Source organism: Danio aesculapii, chromosome 25, assembly GCF_903798145.1.
Source record: "Danio aesculapii chromosome 25, fDanAes4.1, whole genome shotgun sequence".
Classification (NCBI taxonomy): Eukaryota; Metazoa; Chordata; class Actinopteri; order Cypriniformes; family Danionidae; genus Danio; species Danio aesculapii.
In genome coordinates this window covers 5,812,152-5,837,303 of record NC_079459.1, presented here as the reverse complement: position 1 = coordinate 5,837,303, position 25,152 = coordinate 5,812,152, and the positions used below count along the sequence as shown (strand labels likewise).

Sequence of the window (25,152 nt, the reverse complement as noted above, 5' to 3'; positions counted from 1 at the left end):
TCTGGATTTCTCAGTCAACTCATATATTGATAGGAGACTGTTAATTCAGTTGAATACTGGTTAACGGGTTTAGGTATTGGAAACTTTGCTGACTTGTCCATAAAACTGGGGAATCTGGGGCTGGATCGTATTTATCTGGCATGGAGATGCTGTTCTAACAATGGGGAAATTCAGTCATACCTTAATGTTAAAACAGCTATCATAACATTATTTATCAATATGTGGCTCTTTTAGGATTCTCAGAAGCTATAGAAATTAAAAAATGTATTACATGAAATGCATTGGGACCATCGCTTTTGTTTACATTTCTCAAAATGGTCTATAGATTTACTTGGGAGTCACCATTAAAAACATTTTTTAGTAGATGTCATTTTCAAAATCATAACTTTAAACTTAAACATTAAAGGTCTTAAACGCCTTTTCAAACATTTGCATTTACAAGCCACAAAAACTGAATTTTGCATTAACGAATGACCAGAATACATTAAAAGTTTGTGTATAAACACCCGTCAAAATAAAAGTAAGAAATCCTGGTTTGGTGACTTTTTTGGCATTTTTTTAATGTTTGCTTTGACTTTATTATTACTATACTTTTGGTTGCCAATAAGAATTTCCATACTCTAAATTGTCTAAATGACACAGAGTGCAACATTATCAGTTTATTATCCATCTGGGAGAGACAAAATAATATAAAAGTAATACAAAATAAACAAATGCTTCTCAACTTCTCAAAAACAACCACCTCCAGAAATCACAACTACTGAGCTTCATGTTTGCATGATTGAATCATTTGTAAGTATAGCTTTTCTCAGGAAACCTAAGGTGTTAAAAGTGTTTACATTGCATTAAATACAGATCAAGTACACTAAACATGATAGCTGAGGGAAAGAAAAATGGCTAAATCCATATTAGTATAAAACAATTGAAATGTTTGACCAGTAAAATTCAAGAAAAACAATACAAAAAATCAAATGAAACCTGTCAAATGTACCGTCTCCAATTGAACAATACATTCCACTTAAGACTGGACAAAATAATTTACATCTACACACACACATACACACACGCACACACATACAGAGTGCCTTTGTACACGTGGCACAAGGTTTGGTTCAATTCACAAATATACCAAGCACCACACACAACTCACTATACAAAGACAACTATCTGTTTTGTGTTACTCTACTGGCATCTTTCCACTCACTTTACTTTACAGAATGAACAAGGCTTTATCTACTGTAGGGATACACAAGCATGAAGGAGATCAGGGCACAAAAGAACATGGCGGGTCTCGGAAAGGACAGTGACCTTAGCTTTTGCTGGTGCGGCTGAAATATAACATTCACACTTGCTAATGTAATCAGATCATGCGTGACGGATATCGATATTGCTTCTGTCAGTGACTTCATAAGATGACTGGCAGAAAACTTAATACATCCAGTCCACCAGATGGCGCAATAAGACTGTGTATGTCAATGAAACCTTTTTTTTTTTGTTCCCAGGTTGTACAGGTTGCAATATCTCAAATTTTGCTTGCCAATTTTGAGCCAATTGTAATGAATTGTTTTGGTTCAATTTGGAATTTCCCCAACCAGCGCAGAGCCCAGGGGGGCAGAGTGAGTGCTCCGACTTGGCTCCCCCCTGGTCCATATGTCAATGAAACCTCAGCCAAAGCTTTGCACAGGAAGTCCTGTCACACCAAAGGCCCCGCAATAGTGTGCTAATCATTACACCGTGCAACGGTTATGTCCAAAATACCCAAATACGCATATTTTTGAAATGCTAACATTAAGATCTTTACATAAACAAAGAAAAGTACATAGAAAAACTCCCCAAACATCCATGAATAATATCACACATGGGCATATTCAGTCTTTCACAGTTGTTGAAATGATTGAAAGTATTATACAAGCCTTGATAGAGACATTAAGATGACATTACATATACTGTACACTATTATTTTAATCCATTTCCTTCTTTTTGTTTATTACACTCCAGAAGCTATGAGCCATCTAAGAGTGTGTTCACACATTGCAGGGGATTTTTTTTTAGATTAAAATGACCCTTATTAGTGTGGTTCATTAAAATAAACACGAACACTGCAATCTGAGCCAAATAAGATTGCTAAAATCAAGTTTTGGTTCCACTAAATTATGCAACAAGGGAATTTCTGCTGCTGTTTTGACACCTTTTACATCAAAAACATCAAAATAGCTCTTTTTTTGGAGTGTTTTAGTTTTGTAAAAAATTGCAGTGTGAACACTTAGCTAATCAATACTAAATGCGTCAAATGAACCAAACTACAAGTGTGAACACACCCTAAATTCAGTTGATCTGGATCAACAAATCTAAATAAATGCTCTACTATATATTACAAACCCACAATTTTCAGATCCGAAAGACTTTAAATATGCTCTGAATTTTTGCAGTTGAGAATTTCCTCAAAGAAACTGCATGTCGATGCATAATAGAACAAATATTTGTTGATAAAATTGTCACACATGGATGAATGAAACTTTGAGGAGATGAACAGAAAGCACTACTGTACATCACTTCACTTATCAATAGTTATTACGATACCATATATATTGTACTTGTGACAGTATTACTTCATAATGTGCTTTAGTTGTAGGTTTTATCCCAGAAATTGCTGATAGTCTTGGATTATTTGCAAAACAACTGACAGCAACCAGAACAATGTTCAAACGTCGGCCTTCATAGTGGATCTGGATCAGAAATATATAACAAGCGCATGTGGCTAAAATGAGATTAAATATTTACTCTATTTGTGAGCGTTTAAACTGAGCTAATGTACAACATGTACAAATATTCTGTCAAATCTGTTTCGCTAGCCGAACCTCGGCTACAGTACGTCAGCAGTAAAATGAGACGATTAAATCCTGAGGTAAAGAAAACAATGCTAACAACAACAACAACACACATAATCGCACGAATGTCAACAACCTTTGACATGAACAAAAATACATAACAATTAAAACAACGTAAGCATATGGCTTTCCTTAGAACTTCACAGATAAAGAAAAACACGTTTTGTTTGTACTTACACTTGATGTGAAAGTGCTTAACGAAAACAAATGTGATGTTTATAGTTTTTAAACTTTCAACTGCAAGATCAAGAAAATACCAGTCGATTTCTGCCTGGAAGCCAATCTTTTCTTCTCTCTGTGCATAAAATGTATGTTTATTCGTAAAATGTTAAGAGTAAAGATCCTTTCAAACTGAGTGCGACGTGATTAAAGGAAACATCAAATAACAAATAAATTCCTGCACAATAGATGACGCTCTTGATCCTACACATTAAGTAAAATCGTAAACATGCCAATGCCTTTAATAAAATATCACGCTTCTATTCCCATTTTCTCTGCAATTCCCTGCTATGAAACTTCAGTTTTTGTAGTCAAGTGTGAAAAGAAACGTAAACAAACACATGACATCTATTATTTTCTGGAAGATTTTCTTCAGCTTTCTCTTTTTAAGCGCCACAAATTTTGCCTTTTTGCACACATGATCTAAAGCTCAAATTTAATCAGATGGCCCATTTCATCATGGGAGAGGATGAGAGGAGAAAAGCCTCACTTTTGTACACCGTGATTGATCACACCCAGTGTGAATAGCTCCATAGGGATCTATTGTTTTAATTCAAGAGTGTCTTCATGTTGTGCCACTTAACTGCACTCAGTGTGAAAGGGCCGTAAAGAGAGAGTTCACCCAAAAATAAAAATGAATTCACTATGCACTCACCCTCAAGTGGTTCCAAACCTTCATGAGTTACTTCATAAGACTATTAAAGAATATATTTTGTAGAATTTTAGTAACTGGTAGCCAGAGTTGGGTGTAACACGTTCCACTGTTTTGCGTTACTGTATTCTAATTACATTTTTGAGGAACGCAGTATTTTAAAATTTGTAATTTTATTACAGTCATTAAAGTCAGTGTAATTGCGTTACTTAGGTTACAAATATAGTTTTTAAAACAAAAATGCTTCTTTTAAATAATGTTTTCCGATGCAATGTCAATTAATAAGCATGCGCTTTTAAATTGCAGGGGAACGCGAGCTGAAATGGTTGCTGTCGAGAGTGGCTGTTTCTTCAAATGGAAATACAGACATTACTTTGATTTCATTGAGTGTAAAAACAAAATTGTTGCTGTAAAATGCAGTTTATGTCCAGTCTTTAAACAACTTTCCACTAGTTTTAACTCGAACAGCAACTTGTTTCAGCACTTGAACAGAAAGCTTATTATACCAATACTCATCACCAAGGAGGACACCGGCGCCCAAAAACATGGTGATCCATCTCAGCCTAAAGAGGCTAAATTGAATTTTTGTGCAGGATCGGGAGTGAAGGTATCTTCAGAATGTGAAGAGAAGTGTAGCTGTTTATGGGGCCGTTCACAGATTGCGTCTTTTGCTCGTGCAAGTTTGTTATTTCCAATGGAGGCGCGCGCATATAGTGAGCGCTCACATTTCCATGTGCCCCAGTTGAAAACCACGAGTCACGCGTCAAGAACTGACCGATCAGCTACTTTGTATGGAATATTCACATTTCGGTAGACCAATTACCTCAGACAAACACAGAACACCCAAACACTACAGTGCTTTTGCATACTATGGATGTCAATGGTTACAGTTAGCCAGTTTTCTTCATGTCTTCTTTTGTGTTAAAACAAAAAGACAAACAGGTTTGGAATGTGAGTATTAAATTACTGAATGAGGTGCAGGTTATTTTGTATTTTTATAGGTATATTTGATATGTTTTAAAAGTAATTAGTAATGTAATCAGATTACAATTTTCCAGTAGTAGTCAGTAATTTGTAATCAATTTCTTTTTTAGAGTTACTTAACCATGTAACATCTCCGACCTCTGTGGTTCCTCCAGATCGCCACGAGAGGTCACCGTCACCGGACTACTAATTCAGTTTCACTACATCTCCCAGCAAGTCTGATTACCCTGAAAGCTATCCCAATGACTATTTATACTCCCTCTCTGCTGTTACTCATTGCGGGGTCTTGTTTTACCCCGTAAACAATTCTCAGTGTTTTCCTGTTTACTGACCTGATTCTGTATTTTGTCCCTGGACTGTTTTCCCGTTTCTGTGATTGTTGATGCCGCCTGCCTTCAGTGACTCTCTGCTCCGTTTTATGGAACACTCTCTTTGCCGCATGTCTTGACCGATCGTCTGTTCACGAACTCTGAGTTAAGATTCTCCTTCGTTATCCTCGTTTGTTGTTATCTGACCCTGCCTGTACGATCATCCCATTGTGACCTAATAAAGCTGCAAATGGATCCTCACTCTGCTGACGCGTCCTTACAAACCAACACTGCTGGTAGCTACTGACTTCCATAATTGGATGAAATGCTATGGTACTCCAACATTCTACAAAATATATTCTGGAACCACTTGACGATGACTGAATTTTCATTTTTAGGCTGAACTGTCCTGATGCATTTGCTAAACGTTCTTGAATATGTAAGCCAACCTAAATATATAACTGGCTTGCAAACACCACACGGATGATTCTGACAGATCTAGATATACTATGGTGAGCTTTGGAATGTTTCCTTATTGGTGCTCTAGTTTAGCCATGTTTACAATACGACAAGTGGAGAAACACAACATATCGTTAACTAACTGTAATACCACATGGCAAGAGTGACTTTCCTATTGAGGGGCTCTAAAAAAGCAACTCCTTAAACTATCAATGCATTTAGCTTCTGTATTGTTGTAGTTGCGAAAATTCAAATTTGGCCATATCTTTGCTTTCCCCTCCCCTTTTTTAAACCAGTCTCCATCTTTTCCCCCTCAGAAATTCCCTCCCAAATACCCTGTTTCTGTTCCCTCCCCCTGTTGTGAATGGAGAGGGTCTACATTGGATCGTCGTAGTTGTAGGTCGGTGCGGCTGAGTACTGCTGGCCCTGCATGGCCCCCTGTGCTGCCCCCATTGCCGCCTGCTGCGCTGCCTGCTGGACGTGAGGGTTCTTCCAGGCGCCGGTGGTCCATTCCTCCTGGGCCTTGCTCATGCTGCCCCCACTGCCACGGTAGAAATTGTGGACCTGAGATAGAAAATAAACATTTAAGTTATGTTTCACCGCAAGCAAGTAAAATATGTCAAATAAACATACCGTTGAAGTCCAAATTATTAGCCTCCCTGTATATTTTCCCCCAATATCTTTTTAACGAAGAGAAGATTTTTCCAATACATTTCCAAACATAATAGTTTTAATAGCTCATTTGTAATAACTGATTCATTTTATCTTTGCCATGATGACAGTTAGGGCTGGGCGGTATATACCGAGTTCTGGGGATATATCGATATGATTCCCCAACGCAATGCTTGATTATTCAATATCCTTCATATCGATAGTGTTTGAGGCCACACTGGTGCATTCTGCACGAAACAGACCACTCTAAAGTAGCATGCGAGCTCCACTTGCACAAATGAGCGCATGCGCAAATGACTGATTCACTCCATGGGTCATACAAAATATTTGTTCAAAATGAAGGAATCGTTGTCGGCGCCAGTGGTGTAGTGGTTAGTGCGTCAACACATGCGCTCTGGTGCTCACAGCGACCCGAGTTCGATTTCCACCTCGTGGTCCTATACTGATCCTTCCCCTCTCTCTGCTCCCCACACTTTCCTGTCAATACTCTCAACTGTCCTATCAATTAAAAGGTAAAAAATTATTTTAAAAATTAAAATAAAAAATTAAGTAATCGTAAACAAGAATGACCTATCACTACACGCGACATGGAGGAACATGCAGTGCCGGTGTTGTATCAAAATCATACTCCCCCTGGCGTGCACGCACGTCACACAGCACCTGCAGCTGTCACAGCGGTTTATCAGAAACCTTTATCAATCATTTCTTCCACAATTGACAGCAAGAACGAATGTAGAAGCCTTGTAAAATTGACAAGCAGCACCTGATTGTGTTTAAAGTATTTATTACAGGACGGTCTCTTCTTTACATTTACGTTATATAACACATTTAACTCTGCGTTCTGGTCTGTTATTGCATGTTGACTTCAATTCCGATTATATTCTAATCATTGTATTTATTTATTCTGTTTAATTGATGTATTTATTGTAGCCCCTTAACAGGAAGACGTGATTTATGTGTGCCCAGTGTACAAATGGTTGGTGGTTTAAAAAAAAAAAAGTAAAATATAAAAAAAAACATGCATTTGTCTACCAAACATTTCTTTTTCTACTTTAATATCTCGCTCTTAGATACTCTTTCAACGAATAACAATATAAGAATGATAATTATAATATTAATAATAACAGGGAGGGAAACCTCCGTGTTTGAATTATATTTTGCTCAAAACTGTTTAACGTTTTAATAAAGGCTTTAACTCTCAAGTAACTATTTATGAGAAAATACCGGATATATATTGTATACCGTCATTCCTCCTAAAAATACTGAGGTATGATTTTTTTTGTCCATATTGCCCATCCCTAATGACAGCACATTATATTTTACTGCATATTTATCAAGATACTAGCATTTAGCTTAAAGTGACATTTAAAGGCTTAACTAGGTTAATTAAGCAGGTTAGGGTAATTAGGAATGTCACTGTATAACAGTGATTTGTTCTGCAGACTATCGAAAAAATATAGCTTAAGGAAGCTAATAATATTGACCTTAAAACGGTTGTAAAATAATTAAAAACTGCTTTTATTCTAGCCGCAATAAAACAAATAAGACTTTCTCCAGAAGAAAAAATATTATAGAAAATACTGTAAAATATTTCCTTGCTCTGTTAAACATCATTTGAAAGATTTTTTTTTTAAATACAATCACAGGAGGCTTATAATTTTGACTTAAACTGTATATAAACCTGCATAATGCAGTGATACAAATATGCACATGTACACTCACAAATGTAAAAATCCTTAATGATACACCTCCAAAAAATTTCAACATCTCTAAAATTATTATAATTACAAGATTAAAACATGTAGATTAAGGCAAATGCATTGATTAACCATTACTAATGGTGCACATATATTTTGCAGCCAGTTTAGAGCAGTCATTTCATTCTTTACTGTATACTTGAAGAGTTTTTCTAATGTTTTCTAAAGCTTTTCTAAACATTTGTTATTTAACATTTCTCGCGCTCCTGTGACTCTGCTCACGCAGTCAGCTGCAAAGCCAAGCGAAAGCAGGCTTAAGTAAAAAGGTAATGCAAAAAATACATACAAGTTTTAGAAAGCGAAAGCAAAAGTTGAATCCCAGATATTTTACAAGATTTAGTAACTTAATCGATCACGGATGTTTGGTTATATTGTTCGGATAAAAAAAATTTTTTAAAGGATGTAAATAATAGTAAAGAAACTCACTAAATATACTTGAGCAGCTGTTAATACCTGAGCGGCCCGTCCAAGTAAAGTCTATGTGTGGGAAGCACTGTATGATTATATTCACTGAACTAATAATCAATAAATGGCAGATATTACATATACATAATATTATTTTACAATTGTTTGTATAAAATCTAAACGAAAACTATCATGTGTTGTCTTGTTTTAAAGTGTTTTCAATGTTTTAATGTTGTTCAAATGATCATTTTGGCTCACACTTTATTTTGACGGTCCGTTTGCTGAATTTAAGCTACATTGCATCTACACGCCAACTAATTCTCATTATAAGTAGACTGTTAGGTTGGGGTTAGGGATAGTGTAAGTTGACATGTACTTGCAAAGTTTCTTATAGTCAGTTTAATGTCTGTTTAGCAGTATCAACAGTCTACTAATACTCGAATAGACCATCAAAATAAAGTGTTACCTAATGTTGTTATGAAATACTTTAAATATTTTAAACCACTAAAACATCTGAACATGAGAACAATAATAATGTAGAAATCAAAAAATGGATATTCATCTCAAGAGATCTAAAATCTAAATAAAATTAGATCTAAAAGTAATCTAAAATCTAAATTACTAGTCATTCATTTTCCTTCGCCTTAGTCCTTTTATTCATCAAGGGTCGCCACAGCGGAATGAACCGCCGACTTATCCAGCATATGTTTTACACAGCGCATGCTCTTCCAGCTGTAACCCATCACTGGGAAACACCCACACACACACACACTCATTCACACTCATACACTACGGTAAATTTAGCTTATTCCTTTAGTGCATGTCTTTGGGGGGCTGTTGGGGAAACCGGAGCACCCAGAGGAAACCCACGCCAACACAGGTAGAACATGCAAACTCCACACAGAAATGCCAACCGGCCCAGCCGGGACTCGAACCAGTGACCTTGTAGCTGTGAGGCGACAGTGCTAACCACTGAGCCACTGTGACGCATAATTGATTAGTGTTTTTAAATATTACTTGCAAGATGTAAGGCATCTCTTAACTTCAGAGAAACTTTTAGGAGATTAATAGAACACTGTGTATTTTCTGTGTACAGTAAACCTTAATAAAAAAAAAAGTTATTACACAGTATATTTTTAGGGAATCTCATGAGATGTGTGTATATTCGGAAAAGTAATAATGAAGGAACACCAACTGGTACCTTAGTGAGGGCGATGAAGGAAAGCACGGCCACGGCAGTGAACATTATAGTTGGAATCAGCATAACAACAGCAGAGCCAATATTAGTGCTGAAAAAAGTGATGGTGGCCAACCAGCCACTATAGGAGAAACAGAAACAAGACATATTCTCCTCATTAGAGCGTGCGCTACAGGAAAACACTGTACACATGCAGAATATTCCATAATCTCATATCTTCCAGACATGCATGTGCACTGTAAGACTTAATATTAGGCCTATAATCAATATATCGACTTGGACATGACCTCAATTATTTTTGGAGTTGCTATATATATATATTTACAAATTCACAAATAACATTAAAGCCATTTTGCAGAGATATTTACATTCTACCTCAATGCTGCCATAACTTATTACTGGACATTTACTTGAAGGAAACCTATTATGCCCCTTTTTATGAGATATCAAAAATCTCTGATGTAACTAGAGTGTGTATGTGAAGTTTAAGCTCAAAATAACACACATATAATGTTTTATAACTCTTTTAAACTGCTCCTTTTAGGCTTTGATCCTAATTGTGCCATTTTGGTGACTGTCACTTTAAATTCAAATGAGATTGTGCGCTTTCCAAAAGAAGGCGGAGCTACAAATGCATATGTGTCAGCATAGTAGCAGATTTGAACACTAATGCCTTTTTTAAACAGTTGACAGTTGTTGGCATGCAAAGGCTAGAACTATAGAATAATAATTAAAACTGTAGCTGATGTTTAGAACAATGACAAAGAATTCACATGTTTATAATAATTTCTCTAAACTCTTTTGTCAATCACAAAATGACAATAATATTGCTTATTGCAATGATTTCTGTTAGGAATGGGGTTTTTTTTTTTTGCCCTCGAGTCAGTTCAGAGTCATTGAGTCTACCGATACTGAATCCCGATCCAATACTTCTATAATACATAAAAAAGAATAAAGAAGAGCGAAGAAATCCAGGATGTTCCTTGTTTATTATTTAATTCACCTTATTTTGACATTCAACAACTCTGTTAACAATCAGAGGACTACTGTGAGGTAGCTTGAACAATCAAGTCATAAATAACATCAATTTTTCACCTCTTTCAATGCCAAGTTTACATATCTGACAGTTTACTATGGCAATGTTGTCGTCGTCAACTTTATAATACCTGCAGACCGCAGACATACTCGAGTTGTTGCTAGATCAAATACAGTTGTGGCTGGAAGTTAATGAGAATTATTTATATTATTTATTAAATCACCCAACCCCATCTTCACTCTGCTCACAGAAAGTTCATATCAAAGTACTAATGTTCAGTATGAATGCAAGTGACTTCCATCTGGTTTAATATCATTTCACGAGTTCACACTTGCAATCATTTAAGAATAAGGAGTATTTGGCGTGCTGTCCGGGGAGAGGGCTCTGAGCTCTGGGAGACACCCCAACTCAAGTTATTCCCCCTATCAGGAAACAGAGAGGAGTTGGGATTTAAGCAAAGTATCTAGCCCGGCCCCAGAACGCTCCCCCAGGAATGTAATGCTTAAGAGGTGAGGTGTCGGGGTGGTGGAGGGATGCTAAAGTCGTGAGATGCTGCAGGTAAGACAGCTTTGGTATATATATATATATACATACATATATATATATATATATATATATATATATATATATATATATATATATATATATATAGGGGTTTGGTCAAGAACTGATTGGATAATAGAATAATTGTCAATGACGTATTTGATACTGAAACTTCTGCGCATGCTCCTCCCGAAATTTGTTTACGAAAAATCACATGAAATGTCTCAGTAGGACTGAAACAATGGTCTCGCTCCCGCACAAATGGGCATAATCAAAGTAATTACTTGTAACTTTAGGGATCTTTGACCCAACACCTTTACTACCTAAATTACCTCCTGTTCCCCACACGAGGTGGGCTCTCAAATGTTGTTTCAAACACCTCTGGGTTCTGTTCACACCTGGTATTCAGATGCGTCTTTGTTGATCCAATTACAAGTGGACAATAGAGACACTTTACTGTTTTAAATGTTTCTTTTGTCAACTTTCAACCACTTCTCTCTCATTACGAGGGTCTGTAGGCGGGTGTTGGATTTCTCTTTAAAGAAATCCTATCCTGCAAAAATCAGTGTGTGAAAATGGTAAAAATGCTAATGCTAATTTAATAATTTCATTTTTATAATCACGCTTGATTAAAACAGTCTGCTGAAACACTTTTGATTGACATTCTCCCTTTGTACATGTCATAAGAGGGGGAAAGCCCCGCCCACTAGTGACAATCTCTCCCTCATTAGCATAGGACGTGAGTCTTGTTTTTGAATCTGCCACTATGCTGACACATGGGCATTTTTAAATTTAAAGCGGCAGTAACCTAAACAGCACAATTAGGATCAAAGCCTAAAAGGGTCAGTTTCAAACAGTTATTAATCATTAAGCTGCGGTCACACTAGAGTTTGAGCTAGCGAAATTCTGTTGTACTGCGCTGCGAAAAGGGACAGGATTAAACAAGATGATTAGACATTTAAAAAAGCGAGCGATTGGTTTATATTTTATGTTTCTGTCCAGAGATGTTATGCTTTGATCCTCGATTGGTCTCACGCAGTCAAGTGTTGTGATTTCGCACGTCAGAATTCACCAAGTTTGAACTTTGCAATGCAGCGTACTGCGAAACTTGTTGCACAAACTTGCGTTTCCAGTCTGATGCATTGGTGTGCGTATGAATGGAAGTCTATGGGGAGAAAAGTGCAGTGTGACAGCAGCTTTATTTGGGTGGTATTTTGAGCTAAAAGTTTTCAGTTGAAAGTTCTCGAGGCTTAAACTTGCGTCCCTGAAAGTTGCTTTGAATAAAATAAAATCAATAAAGACTTTACACTTGAAATAGAACAAAAAAGCAGTAAATTATGAAAAACAGCAGTTCAAGCAACATGAGAGCTGCTGTTTGAAGAGAATGTAGCAGCCATATTTGTAATTCAGCCAAAAATCTAATTTACAGTCAAATACGCAGGTGTCACAAACAACAACAATCCAGCCTTTGCAGATCGCTGGTAAACATGCAGATTGCTGGAGAACTACAAATCTTCCAGCAAAAGAACTACATATTCAGTCATGCACCTCTCACACAACTGGCCTAGATCCCCATGATTGCAAACAGACACAGCTGAAGCTGTTCAGGACTAATTACACAGACTATATATATATATATATATATATATATATATATATATATATATATACACATACCTTTCAAACACACACATGTGGCTGAGTCTTGTTTTACATTACAACATGTTTTCCTTGACTCTGGATTTGCCTGTATACATCTGTTTGCCCCTGTGTTGACCGTTGCTTGCCTGACTATTCTTAATAAACCTGAGTTTGGATCTGGACTCCCTGTTGTCAGCATCACTTCACAACTTCACATTCAGTATAACAAGACTCAGCCACATGTGTATGTTTGAGAGGTATGTATGTGTATATATATATATATATATATATATATATATATATATATATATACACTATCTATCTATCTGTCTGTCTGTCTGTCTGTCTGTCTGTCCCTCTGTCCATCTGTTCATCCATCCATCCATCCATCAATCCATCTATTTCTGTCTGTCTGATGTGATGTCATCTTAAATCTTACCAAACTCCCCATCCCGGGATTCCAACCGTCTGGATGATACTGATCACCACTTGTGCCATGAAGACAAAAAAGAACGCCATGAAGTTGAAAGAACTGTCTGTCCTGCAGAAGACAAGGTGAATTAGAGGCGAGCACAATGACATGATCCCGATTTAAAGACTATTTACAGTTTTCCTCAGTCTCTTTGGTGCGTTTCTCACAACACTATTTACATTTGCACATCAGTTAACGCATTTCTCAAAACAATTAGTCAGTTGTGCACATAATAGTAGCAGTTTCTCATTCCTTCCAACAAATTGCAAATGCTTTTGGACATGCATCAATTGCTTTCCTACAACTCTCTGCTGTTTAATAACATTATCATTCGCTTATGTCGTTTCAGTCAAAATGAACTAAATGTGTGAATGCTGAATAGTCATTCCATATCATTCCATCATTACATACACAAAATGTTGAACTAGTTGTCAAAATATGTCAAGAAAATTTTATAAAAACATTTTAAATCTTTTTTTTTTTCGTGAAAATGTCTTCTAAATTGAATAACTTCATGAATGGTTTAAAGACCTGTGTATGTTGAAAAATTCAGTTTCATGTACTGCAATATTGTCTACAGTTGTGCACAGCTCTACCCAAAGAAAGTTTATATGTTTGTTATAAATGTGTTTTTATTCTTTCGCACAATGCTGTGAATAAAGTAGAATTGTAAAGAGCAAATGCAGTAAAAATGTGAAACACACATATTCAGTGTGTTGTACTCCGATACCTCACTAAATGCAGTGATGTCTAACTTTACTGTAGTTTTCAAATGGCTGTGCAAATAGTATATAGTGCAGTCTTGAGCATTTTCAGGAGGTGTCACCAAAATCTGACTTTTTTTTGCATTGGAAAACATTTACAGAGTAAACGGTCATAATGAAAACATGACGAAGCCATTTGACTATCTTGTTCGTAAACAATGGTGTCAGGCCACTGAGAAAAACTGTAATAACCACCGTTAAATATCAACTCACTTGAAGGCCTTGTAGATGGGCCTAAACCAGCACACGTATGAACAAGGGGTGAACAGGATCAGCCACAGAATAGCCATCCCAAAATTGGTTGCTCCGCCTCCTCCGCACATCCATGCTAGACAGCCAATCAGGTTCACTGCTAAAGTGGCACTGTTCACTATTAGTGTGAAAAACATAAACAGTGTCAACAGACATTTACACTAGTAAATTAATGAATTAAACAATGAACCAATTAAATAAAAATCTATATAAATCATTTAATATATTAATAAATATTTAAAATATCATTAAAATATGACATCATATGATCATAAATATTATAGGGAAGAAGTTGATTATATTACAGGGAAAAGGGAAATGATCAACTATTGGAACAAGGGAGATTCCAGAAAATGGCACACATGAATGACACGAAATAACTAAAAGCTAAGTCATCTATCTAAGCTCAAAACTAACAGACACTTACTTTCTCAACTCTCATTTCAAAACAGTTCCCATTCAGTGCGCTAATAAAAGAGGAATGCTGTGAACATGGCTATGTATTGCTTGTTAAACTATAGCAAAAGTAATAGGACACTGCACATTTTCACCCTGACAGATCAAAATATAAAACCTGTCAGTACAAGTTTTGTGTGTGCATGTGTGTTTTCTCAGTGTTTACAGTAAAAACAACATTGACTGTAATGGCAGAAAAGCAACATGATTACAATCTACTCAAAGCTCTGACATGCTCTGAAAATACTTCAGAAATCTGCTGTAGAATTAATGAACATACATATCCACAGGTAATACAGTCGTTTGCACATTGTACGCCGCTGGTCTGGGATTTCGTTGAAGTCTTGATAAAAACATGGCTTCAGTGGAATGAACCGTGGTAGAGGAGGAAAATTGTTTTCTGTGGGGGACAAAAACAATTTAAGTTGTAATATCATTTTTATTATTATTATTATTAATATTATTATTATTAAAAAGCAAAGAACATTTAGTGTTTTGGCTGATCATAACAATGGCTCTATGAAAACAGGTTTAAGAGTGCAAGTTCTTGAATGCAATACATTTTTTCTCCATAAAAAACTATGAAAATGTTAATTTGTCAATGCACATGCATATTATGCATTCGTTCTGCATGCATGAGCAAGAGCACTTGACAACCAAAACAACAATCATGGACTACAGGATCAAAGTGTTTCTTAAATATGTGATGCTGCCAACTTCTGGCCTGGCATGCATCATACAGCATTTTTAGTCATTCTTGAGATCCAAGAGAATGGGAATCATACCGTAGTTGTCTGTTTGCAAAATCAGAAACACAAAATCTTTTGTTCTTAATACATTGTGTGTGTAAATGTACCATGAAGTTTACCACATCATTAACTTTTTGGACATTTACCATGGTAAAATCATTCTATAACTTGAAATACTATTTAAATATCAAGCTTTCAGAGCACAGGTGCCCAAACTTGGTCCTGAAGAGCCGATGTCCAGCATGGTTCGCCCCATTCACACAGGGCATCAACGCTTCCCATTCACTTTGAATGCGTGACATCAAGCATTGCTAAACTGAAGTGTGGATCCATCTGCTTCAGTGCTGTTACCTCTTGGAGAAGTAGGGAATTTCTAAATTTTTCAAGCGCCAATGGAAGCCTCAGCCAATCAGATCGCTTTTTGCAAATACCCCAGCTCATACAGTAGCCGGACTAGTTTCATTGGCTGATGCTGCTATGACGATTGCATCAGCCTTAACTTCAGACGTTGACGCTAAAGCCCCGTGTGAATCAGGCGTTAAGCTCCAACTTCCTTCAACACACCTGCCTGGAAGTGTCTAGTATACCTAGAAAGCTTGATTAGCTTGTTCAAGTGTGTCTAATTGGAGTTGGAAGTAAACTCTGCAGGACATCGGCCCTACAGCACTGAGTTTGGGCACCCCTGTACTAGAGCATGGTAACAATTCAGTTTGCTTTAAGAGTTATAAGCTCTCACCTGCCATGGAGATTCTTTTCAGGTCACTGTCAACCGTTTATGTTTAATAACCTGTCGAAAAACATACACATTAAAGATAAGCTTAAAAAGTTTCCAATACATCAGAATCATTATCAAAATATATTCCAGCTTTTCTGCAAAGTAAAAAACACACAAGCAGACAACAATGGGATAACTTGAATAAGTATGAATATCCAAAATGATTCATTGGATTTACATTTTTAAGGTAACCGGTTGCAAACACTTTATATGGGCTGAATTTAAACAAAAATATTATATTTTTAGTGATGTTCAACTTAATTTGTTTGTTTAAATTTAGCCCTTATAAATTGTTTGCAACCATTTATCCTAAAAAATTGAGTAAATCCAATAAATCATTTTTTCAGTGTAACTGCTTCACAAATAAAGCAAATGATGCTGTTCCTTATTTAGAAATACAGACATGATGTCCATGACCCTTCAGAACCTGTAACATTGACCATGAATACAGTATTTTTAAATGGAGGGCTTAAGAATAGTAATTCAGAAACAATGTCATTTAAGTTTTAACCTTATTTCCTGATTTTGATTCTCATTTAACAGTTTTATAAGAATTTAAAGCCAAAGCATCCCAGTAAGCATTTGTAGTTTTTAAAAGATGTCTAATAGATGTCTAATAGACGTCTAAACATAGTCGTCTTGATTAAAACAAGGCTGAATTTGTGCTGTTAGTGAAAATCTAATAGACATCTAAGAATAGTCATTAAATAAACAGAAATGAATGACTACACATGTAAAGTCTGTCTAATGTGTCTATTTGATGACTAGTTTTGGGCTGTTCTTAGATGTCTATTAGTTTTCACTGACAGCCCAAGTTTAGCCTTGTTTAAGCCAAGCTGGCTACGTTTAGATGTCTATTAGAAGTCTATTAAACACAAAATTGTTTGCTGGGATCATTTTATTACTTTCATAAAACTACTCTGTCCATCAGGGTCAGAAATTACAGGACTTGAGACAAAAACGAGTAAACTACAAATCTACTGTAAAATATCTAATACAACCATCATGGTTAAAGTCAAATGTAAAAATAAATGAGAATACTGTGCATTTGCAGATTCTCTCATCATTAACACCAAAGATTTGATGCAAGTGAAATTATTCAAGTGAACTATTTATTGTATTTACATAGAATAAATGTTTTGTCAATAATGAATGCTTCTCCTTGGCGTTGTCTTGACATTCAAAGTAGGGCTGCTGCTGTGCAATATTACGATATGTTCAATTCGATTCAAGTTTATTTGTACAGCATTTTTCACAATAATTATTGTTTCAAAGCAGCTTTACAAAAGGCATATGCAATATTTGCATCATGAAGCGCTGTGATAAACTTAATTGATTTAATGTTTTACTGTGTTGCGTTCATATGTTTATCCAAATTTGGCCAATCAGATTACTACCCTTATACCCACTTTCCCAGTAGGTGTTGTTGCTATTGGTCAGACCGGCCCAAATGTGAATCTAGACTAAAGCCGCAGAACAGAGAACTGAAAATAAGTACTAATAGTGAAAGTAGAGACTAGAGAGGAAAATAACAACAGCGGAAAAAAAGCTAATTTATGTCATTCACAGCTTTTTAAAGTCAGGGTTCATACACATTTTGACTACTAAAATTTAATGACTTTTCCAGCACTTTCAAGTAAATTTTTATGACCTAATGTTTCATGTAACGTCTATGTATACGTAGTAAATAATACGAAAAAAGATGCACGTAAAAAAGTTATTACAGCATACCATAAAACATTCAACAATCTATTAAGTTTAAATTAATCTTTAGATCTATCTAAAATGTATTTAAATAATACTCACACAGCAGTAATAATGAAAGAGCATGTGTTTGACCATGGACAGAAAAGAAGTAAAGACAACTAACCTATATTTAAGCATACAGACATTTGTTAAAAGTAATTTCCATGACTTTTCCAAAACTTTGTGGGTTTTTCAGTTTTTCCAAAACTTTTTCAGGCCTGGAAAATGCCATGTCAAAATTCCACGACTTTTCATGACCGTATGAACCCTGTAAAGTGTAAATGTTTGCACCTTGACAGTTTTTTTTTGATTTCTTAGATTTAATTAGATTAGAAAAATATTGTTTAATTGTTTATTTTAGTATGATCCTAACATGAATAAATTATTAAAAAGACAGGTAATAAAAATAGCATTTCAGGTTGGCGCCTCTAGCCTAGTGGGCAGTACGCCGATATAATGCCCGGAGCAGCAGGTGTCCTTATTTTGAGTCCTGGCTTCTTGACATTTCCTGATCCCATCTGCCTAAAAATTGCACATAAAATAAGGCGGCGTTCCAGAACATATTAACCAATTGCATAAACCAAATGGACCTATGATAGTTCAAAGGTGTTTAGTAGTCAGAAGGAACCCCAAAAGTTTGCTTTGGTGAGCTGTACCTAAATGTCAAAACAAACAGATTTGGTTTAAAATGACATAATTTTACTTCATTTTTCATTTTCAAAGTTTACCGGGGCTTTGGTGATTCATATCTAGGGCTGGGCGATATGGTAAAAACGCAGTCTCGATAACTGTTTTCCATACAGAACAATAACAATTTACGTTTCTATATAAGTTGTTAATGCTTCCAGATTTAAAAGAGTACCCCAACAATGATTGAAGCCACAAAAAATTAGAGGGTCCATTAAATGGTATAACATATTTTCGGCCGATAAATTTTCGGTAACCGAAAATTCAGTCAATCTCTAATATTAACCCACTTTTAGATTCTCATTGTTGCACATTACTGCTGTGTGATTGGCTTTTAGATTAATATAGAGTTAAAAGGGTCAGAGCTTATCATTGTTATTGACATACATTTTATTATGATACGATATAATATCGTATATCGGCCCAGCCCTATGCACAACCTGATCAGGTTGTACTAAACTACATTCATTTAATGTAAATAAAAATGTATTATTATTATTTTATTCATACATTTGTATCTAGAGCTGCACGATTAATCAAAAACGATTGTGATCTCGATTCGAGTCCCCACACGATCTTAATCCAGAATCTCTATGATTCAGCTAATTATATTTTCAAGTTCAGCAGAAGAAGAAAAAAGGCGGTCACACAAGTCTTCACATTGTTTTATATATGTTTCTCTGCAATGTGGACACCCACTCTATCTTATAGAACATTGAATATAATGCAAGAGGGAATCTGATAATGACAAATGTCTCACTTTAGAAGTAAAAATGGTCTAATAATGTTGTCAATGACAGATTGCAAGCATGTGAATCAACTTCAGAATACAACTTTTCATAATTCTGATGTCGTCACTTTACTGTGAATTAACAAACAGGACAAATGTAAAGTCTATTCAAGTCCACCATTCCAAGTCTATATCAAATTTAGCATAACCAAAAGTAGATCTACACATAATATTATTATTGTTTTACCATATGTTTGAGAATTATTGACCTTTATTTTACATCTACAGAATCATGAGAAAATCATGATCTTTATTTAAAGCAAAAAAAAATCTTGATTCTCATTTTAGCCAGAATCGGATACAGCCCTATTTGTATCCTGTATGCAAGATGGCAATTTAAAGCACTAAAAGAGTTTAGTTGTATCAGATTTTAATGTATGCAATTTTAACAATTCAAAACATAAAACTGTCTAATTTTCTCTTGTAGAGTTAATTTTGCTCTTTAATAAAGAAAAAAAACTATACCTTTTAGCTGATTACTGCCTTTATCGATGGAATTATTGGTAGAATACTCAATTATTAAAATAATCAATAGCTACAGCCCTATTTTCATATATATGTATTGTGCATCCCTAGTTCACAGTAAATGTTGTTCAGGAAATTAAATCCAAAATTGATGACAAATTAGTTTTGTCAGTTCAGAATCAATTCTATCTTTTAGGAGACAAAGAAATTGCTTTTTTTTGCTTTGCAGGCACTCATAAACTTAATTTACACTAAAAATTTAATTTAAACTTGGCGTATAGTATAATATTTTTAAAAAGCATTATGGGGCACGACATTCTTTTTGACACATGATTTGTGTTTTTCTTCAAATATATTCATATTCAAAACTAACAAAAATTAAATGAATTTCTTGGAGGACAAAATTGTCCCACAAACTAACCTGATGATGACTAAACAGCTTGATTGTTTTAAACCCAAAAATACATTTAAGAATGTGTTCATTTTCTTTTCTTTTTATAATTTTGAGTTTCCAAAAAAAAAAAATACATATATAGCTTACATAATTTCTCATACAGAAAGAGACTTACAGATCTTTTAAATGATTTGTATTTTCTTCCCTTTAACAACAACTATAAACAGTAAAATATGAGGAGCTGCAAATACTTTAGAAGATTGCCTTTTAAAGAAGAACAGATATAAATATATATTTAGACACATAATATTAAATTTAAACGTTACAATTCAATGAGAATATATTCATTTTCAATGACTATTCTCCATATTTGATTAATATGTCATTCTGATTAATACTGAAATATTTCAAAAGCATCTGTTTATGTCAATCCAGCTAATGCATATGCATGACACTAAATAATACTAATATTGCTCAATTCTGAGTAGTATATTAGATATATTCTGGGGGGAAAATTGTGATTATTTCATTAACATTGATCTGAAAGCAAAACCGAAAACAGGTTTATGAGGCCTGGTAACTGATTTATCCTTGTTTTACCACATACAGCTATCAAATGGATATTATTAGAGTTCATTAAGAGTGATTACAAAGATTTAAGCATTTAAAAGGCTATTATTAGCAATACTTTAATGCCGAATATTAGCAAACCTTAATTCATATAGCGAACATAATTTAACCTGTTATTCTTCGGGGTTACCGTGTACTAATTATCCTTAGCACTTATTATAAAACTCAATTTGTATTTCAAATGGTAGATTTTCTACCTCTTATATCGCCAAACCCTGTTGAAATGTGAAGGGCAAGTCGCCTAGGTGGTGTATAGCCTAGACATCCAAAGATAACTAGCTGTACTAAGCTTATATTCAGCGCAGAATTCTTATAAAACGTAGAATAGTAACGGATAAAGAGGAAACAGCAGCGAAATAACATTTTCCAGCGCATTTTCATTCATTTCGGAGCGGTATCGAGGTCGAGCCGAGCGCCCTTCACGAGAAAAAGATGGTGCTGAACGGGGAGGTGTTTCATTCAACAGTGCAGGCTAAAAGATTGCAGGCATTTTTGTTTTGTTCAGTCGTCCGAAACGTAATAAATCCGCTCAGAGTACACATATTTGATAAAACACCAGCAGGACAGTGAAAAGCATCGCTGGAGACCGTTCCCTTACCTTCTCGCGCGTTCACCCAAAATGTGTTCCCGCAGCTCGCGCCCTCTCGCGTCTAATAAACTACTTTTACTTTCAATGATCGATGTGATTGTGGTGGCGATGTTTTACAAATCCGTTATATTATATTATGAGGTGATGGGAGTGAAAACAATCACGTCACGGTACTCCTACACACGCACGCGCGTCGCCGAGCATCTAGGATGAGCTTGTGATGATGATGATGATGATGATGAGTCCAGCAGATCGTGAGGCCTCAAACCTCGCGATACTTCATTCCTTCACTCGACTCAGACCTCTCCGTGGTACTGAAGGAGAAGATGCTGCTGTGGAAGAAATAAAAGATTACTGGACAATTCTTAGCTCCTCCGGATGTACAATTTATACACTGTAAAACCCAACAGTCAACTTTATCAAATAAAATGAGTGTAGTTAACTCAAAATTGCCTGAAAGTTAATTCTACCCATTTGAAAGAGTTTTGAACTCAGTGTTGAAGGTAATGAATTAATTAAATACCTCATTACTTCAACTTAACTGGAGCAAGTTCACTCATAGATTAGTTTTTTACTCAAATGGTTTGTAGCAATCGGTTTCCTCAAACGGTTTGAGTTGCCTTAACTTATTGGGTTTTACAGTACTCAGTTGGTTTGAGTTCTTTCATTTATTGGGTTTTACTGTGCTCAAATTGCTTCTTTTACTCAAATAGGTTAAGTTCACAGTACTCATTAGGACTAGTTTTTGAACTTAAATGGTTTGTTGCAATCAGTTTCCTCAAATGGTTTGAGTTACCTTAACTTTTGGGGTTTTACAGTGTATTTATGAATTTGAGGATAATGTAGTTTTGGTTTTATTCTATAAACTGCTTGTTGCATTTCTTCCAAATGTAAAATAAAATGTAACTTAAGAGTATTTTATTTGCGTAAAACAATAAACAAAAAAAGGTTTCACGTCTTCACACATGTTGATAGTAAATTTTTAGACAACACAATACTAATGTTTTAACTTAGAATAATGTTTGGTGAAATAATGTTGATTTTCAATAACAATGCATTTGTTATTCTTTCCATATGTGATTTTTTCTGACCAAAATAAATGCTCGAAATTGGCAATGTTTTTATTGCACATTTGTTTTCAGATTTCAATTTTTCAAAGCTATGTGATTTGCCATCTTTTTATTATGTTTAATATGTTAAGAGCTGTTATTCTTTGCACCATTCTTGCAATAAAGGAGTAAAGTTTTTTTTTGTCAAATAATCATATATCAGCCAAATATTGTCCTAACAAACCACACAGCCATTTGAAAACGTATTGATCAAGCTTTCAGAGGATGTAGAAATCTCATTACTGGTTTTGTGGTCCAGGGTCACACACACACACATTGGTGGTTCATTCCACTGTGGTGACCCCTGATTAATAAAGGGACTAAGCCGAAAAAAAAAATAATAATAATAATAATTATATATATATATATATATATATATATATATATATATATATATATATATATATATATATATATATATATATATATATATATATATACAAGGCTTCATTGCCCATGAACATGAAGAAGTTATCAAAATCAAAACATTAAACTTGAAAATATCCTACACATTGAACAGGAAGTGAACGGGAGAAGTGAACAGGAAGTCATATAAAGTATATATATATATATATATATATATATATATATATATATATATATATATATATATATATATATAGACCACTCGTAAAGGACCATTTCTTTTTACAAGTATATACTCAGAAATTTACTCATTCATATGTGATCATATTTCTCACTTCATTTTTTACTGCAGGGCAAAATTTTGATAAAAATGTAGAAATTTAAAATAAACATTAATATAGAATATAGAGCACTATTTAAAAAAGCTAGCTGTTGTGCAAATCACATCTTTTGTTATTTTGAGGGTAGATTCTAGGCCAGCTGGCCTTTTTGCTGGGCTTTTTTCAGAATCTATCCCTCAGCAAAATGCTGACCTGATTTTCTCATACATAATTGATCTCCAAGATTCTTCTGGCAATAATATTAAGTGCTCTGTAACGTTACAACAAAACGAGAACTCAGCCTTAAGTCCTAAAGTGCTTCTCACATCTATGATAAGTGTCATAGATACTCCATGTTGTACCTAGAGTTTCTTGATAGCATAAGAAAAAGACAGAAAATAAAGACATGCTACACACAGATTTTAGCTCATTATACAGTGATTGGTGCACATACTCTGTTTCTATTTAAATTGAATAGAAATAGAGTGTGTGCACCATTAATCACTGCATAATGTTCACTCTATTTTTTAAAATTCATGTTAAAATATAGCTGCAAATAGAACAACATACTGTAAGACGAGTAATAATGATCATAGTACATTTTAAACATGGTTAGAGATTGTACAACAGTCTCTTCAGATCACAACAGTGCATATATTAAATATTGTAAATATACATAAGTAAATTATTACTAGCTTTTATGTCATATTTTGGTGCCTTCTGGTTGGTTTATATCTTTGAGGATGTGTTCAAACCAAATTCCAATTAATGTGGTTAAACTTTGTCTATTTAATGGAAGATTACGAATAGACAAACTTTAACTAAAACAGTAGATATACATAGAAATAAGATTAGGTGTCTGTTACTTTCAGAAGATCTTTTATATTGTTAGGTATCGTACTGACACTCTTTAGTGGAGCCCTAAAACCTTTTTTCTATAGAACAGTAAAACTGACCGTCATCTATCAACTGATTAACTAAACATATATTATTTAAGTACCAGCCCTTATAAATATATATATTTTTATTTACCTGGGTAGAGTTGAACCAGCAGTTCACGACTTCTTTCTTAAACTGGAACATAAAGGCCACTCTAAAGCCTAGTAGCAACTTGCTAGTTTGTATCTAAATTTGTCCTTCAGTTGCAGCCACTGATCTATAATAATTTCATATAGATCAGGTTGCACCACATGTTACTTAAAGCAGAGGTGTAGCAACCCTGGGGGGTGCCTCCCCCTTACTTTTAGAGACAGACCATTTAGAAACAGGAGATTAATAATTATATGAACGTTAACTTTTGGGCCTCATTCAGCTGTCCGCCCCACTTTAAAAATGTCCGCTACAACCCTGCATAGTTGCATAGAATGATAATACCAAGCCAAAGAGCATAGTCACCAAGAGGCGACACTCTAATGCGATTTGGGAAACTGACACTAGATGCCACGGCGGCCATTTTGGGATGAAAATTCCAGTGGAACAACAGTATATTAAAAGTTTGTAAAATAAACTATTAAAAGTGCTGATGATTGTGATAGTAAGTGTTGTCATCTTTCAGGTCGTATCTCAGTTTTAATGCGCTTTTAAAATAAAAAAATAAAGTCGAAGCTACCGCTTGCCATTGCGACAGCAACAAAATCCAATGGACTGCTGATCGCTTTCACTGATCGCTTTGAGTGTTGCCTTTTGGTCATTCTATGCTCTTTACTCAAACAGAATCTTTCAAATTGAAAATAAATAGCCTGAAATGTACACTGGCTACGAAACCGGATTAGCTGGCCAGTTCAATTTCAGTTAAATTGCTCCAGTCTTGGGTTTTAGGTAACATG

General features: G+C 35.0%; 1 protein-coding gene across 1 annotated transcript; it reads right to left on the bottom strand.

The window, feature by feature from the left end:
* Positions 1 to 644: 644 nt before the first annotated feature.
* Positions 645 to 24,440, bottom strand: scamp5a (secretory carrier membrane protein 5a). The gene is made up of 8 exons (XM_056451766.1): positions 24,359 to 24,440; positions 21,541 to 21,863; positions 16,192 to 16,242; positions 14,987 to 15,106; positions 14,212 to 14,368; positions 13,202 to 13,303; positions 9,546 to 9,663; positions 645 to 6,074 (listed from the first exon to the last, which is right to left on the bottom strand). The coding sequence occupies exons 3-8, from the start codon at positions 16,196 to 16,198 to the stop codon at positions 5,886 to 5,888; spliced, it is 693 nt and encodes a 230-aa protein (XP_056307741.1). The 5' UTR covers positions 16,199 to 16,242; positions 21,541 to 21,863; positions 24,359 to 24,440; the 3' UTR covers positions 645 to 5,885.
* Between the last annotated feature and the right edge of the window lie 712 nt (positions 24,441 to 25,152).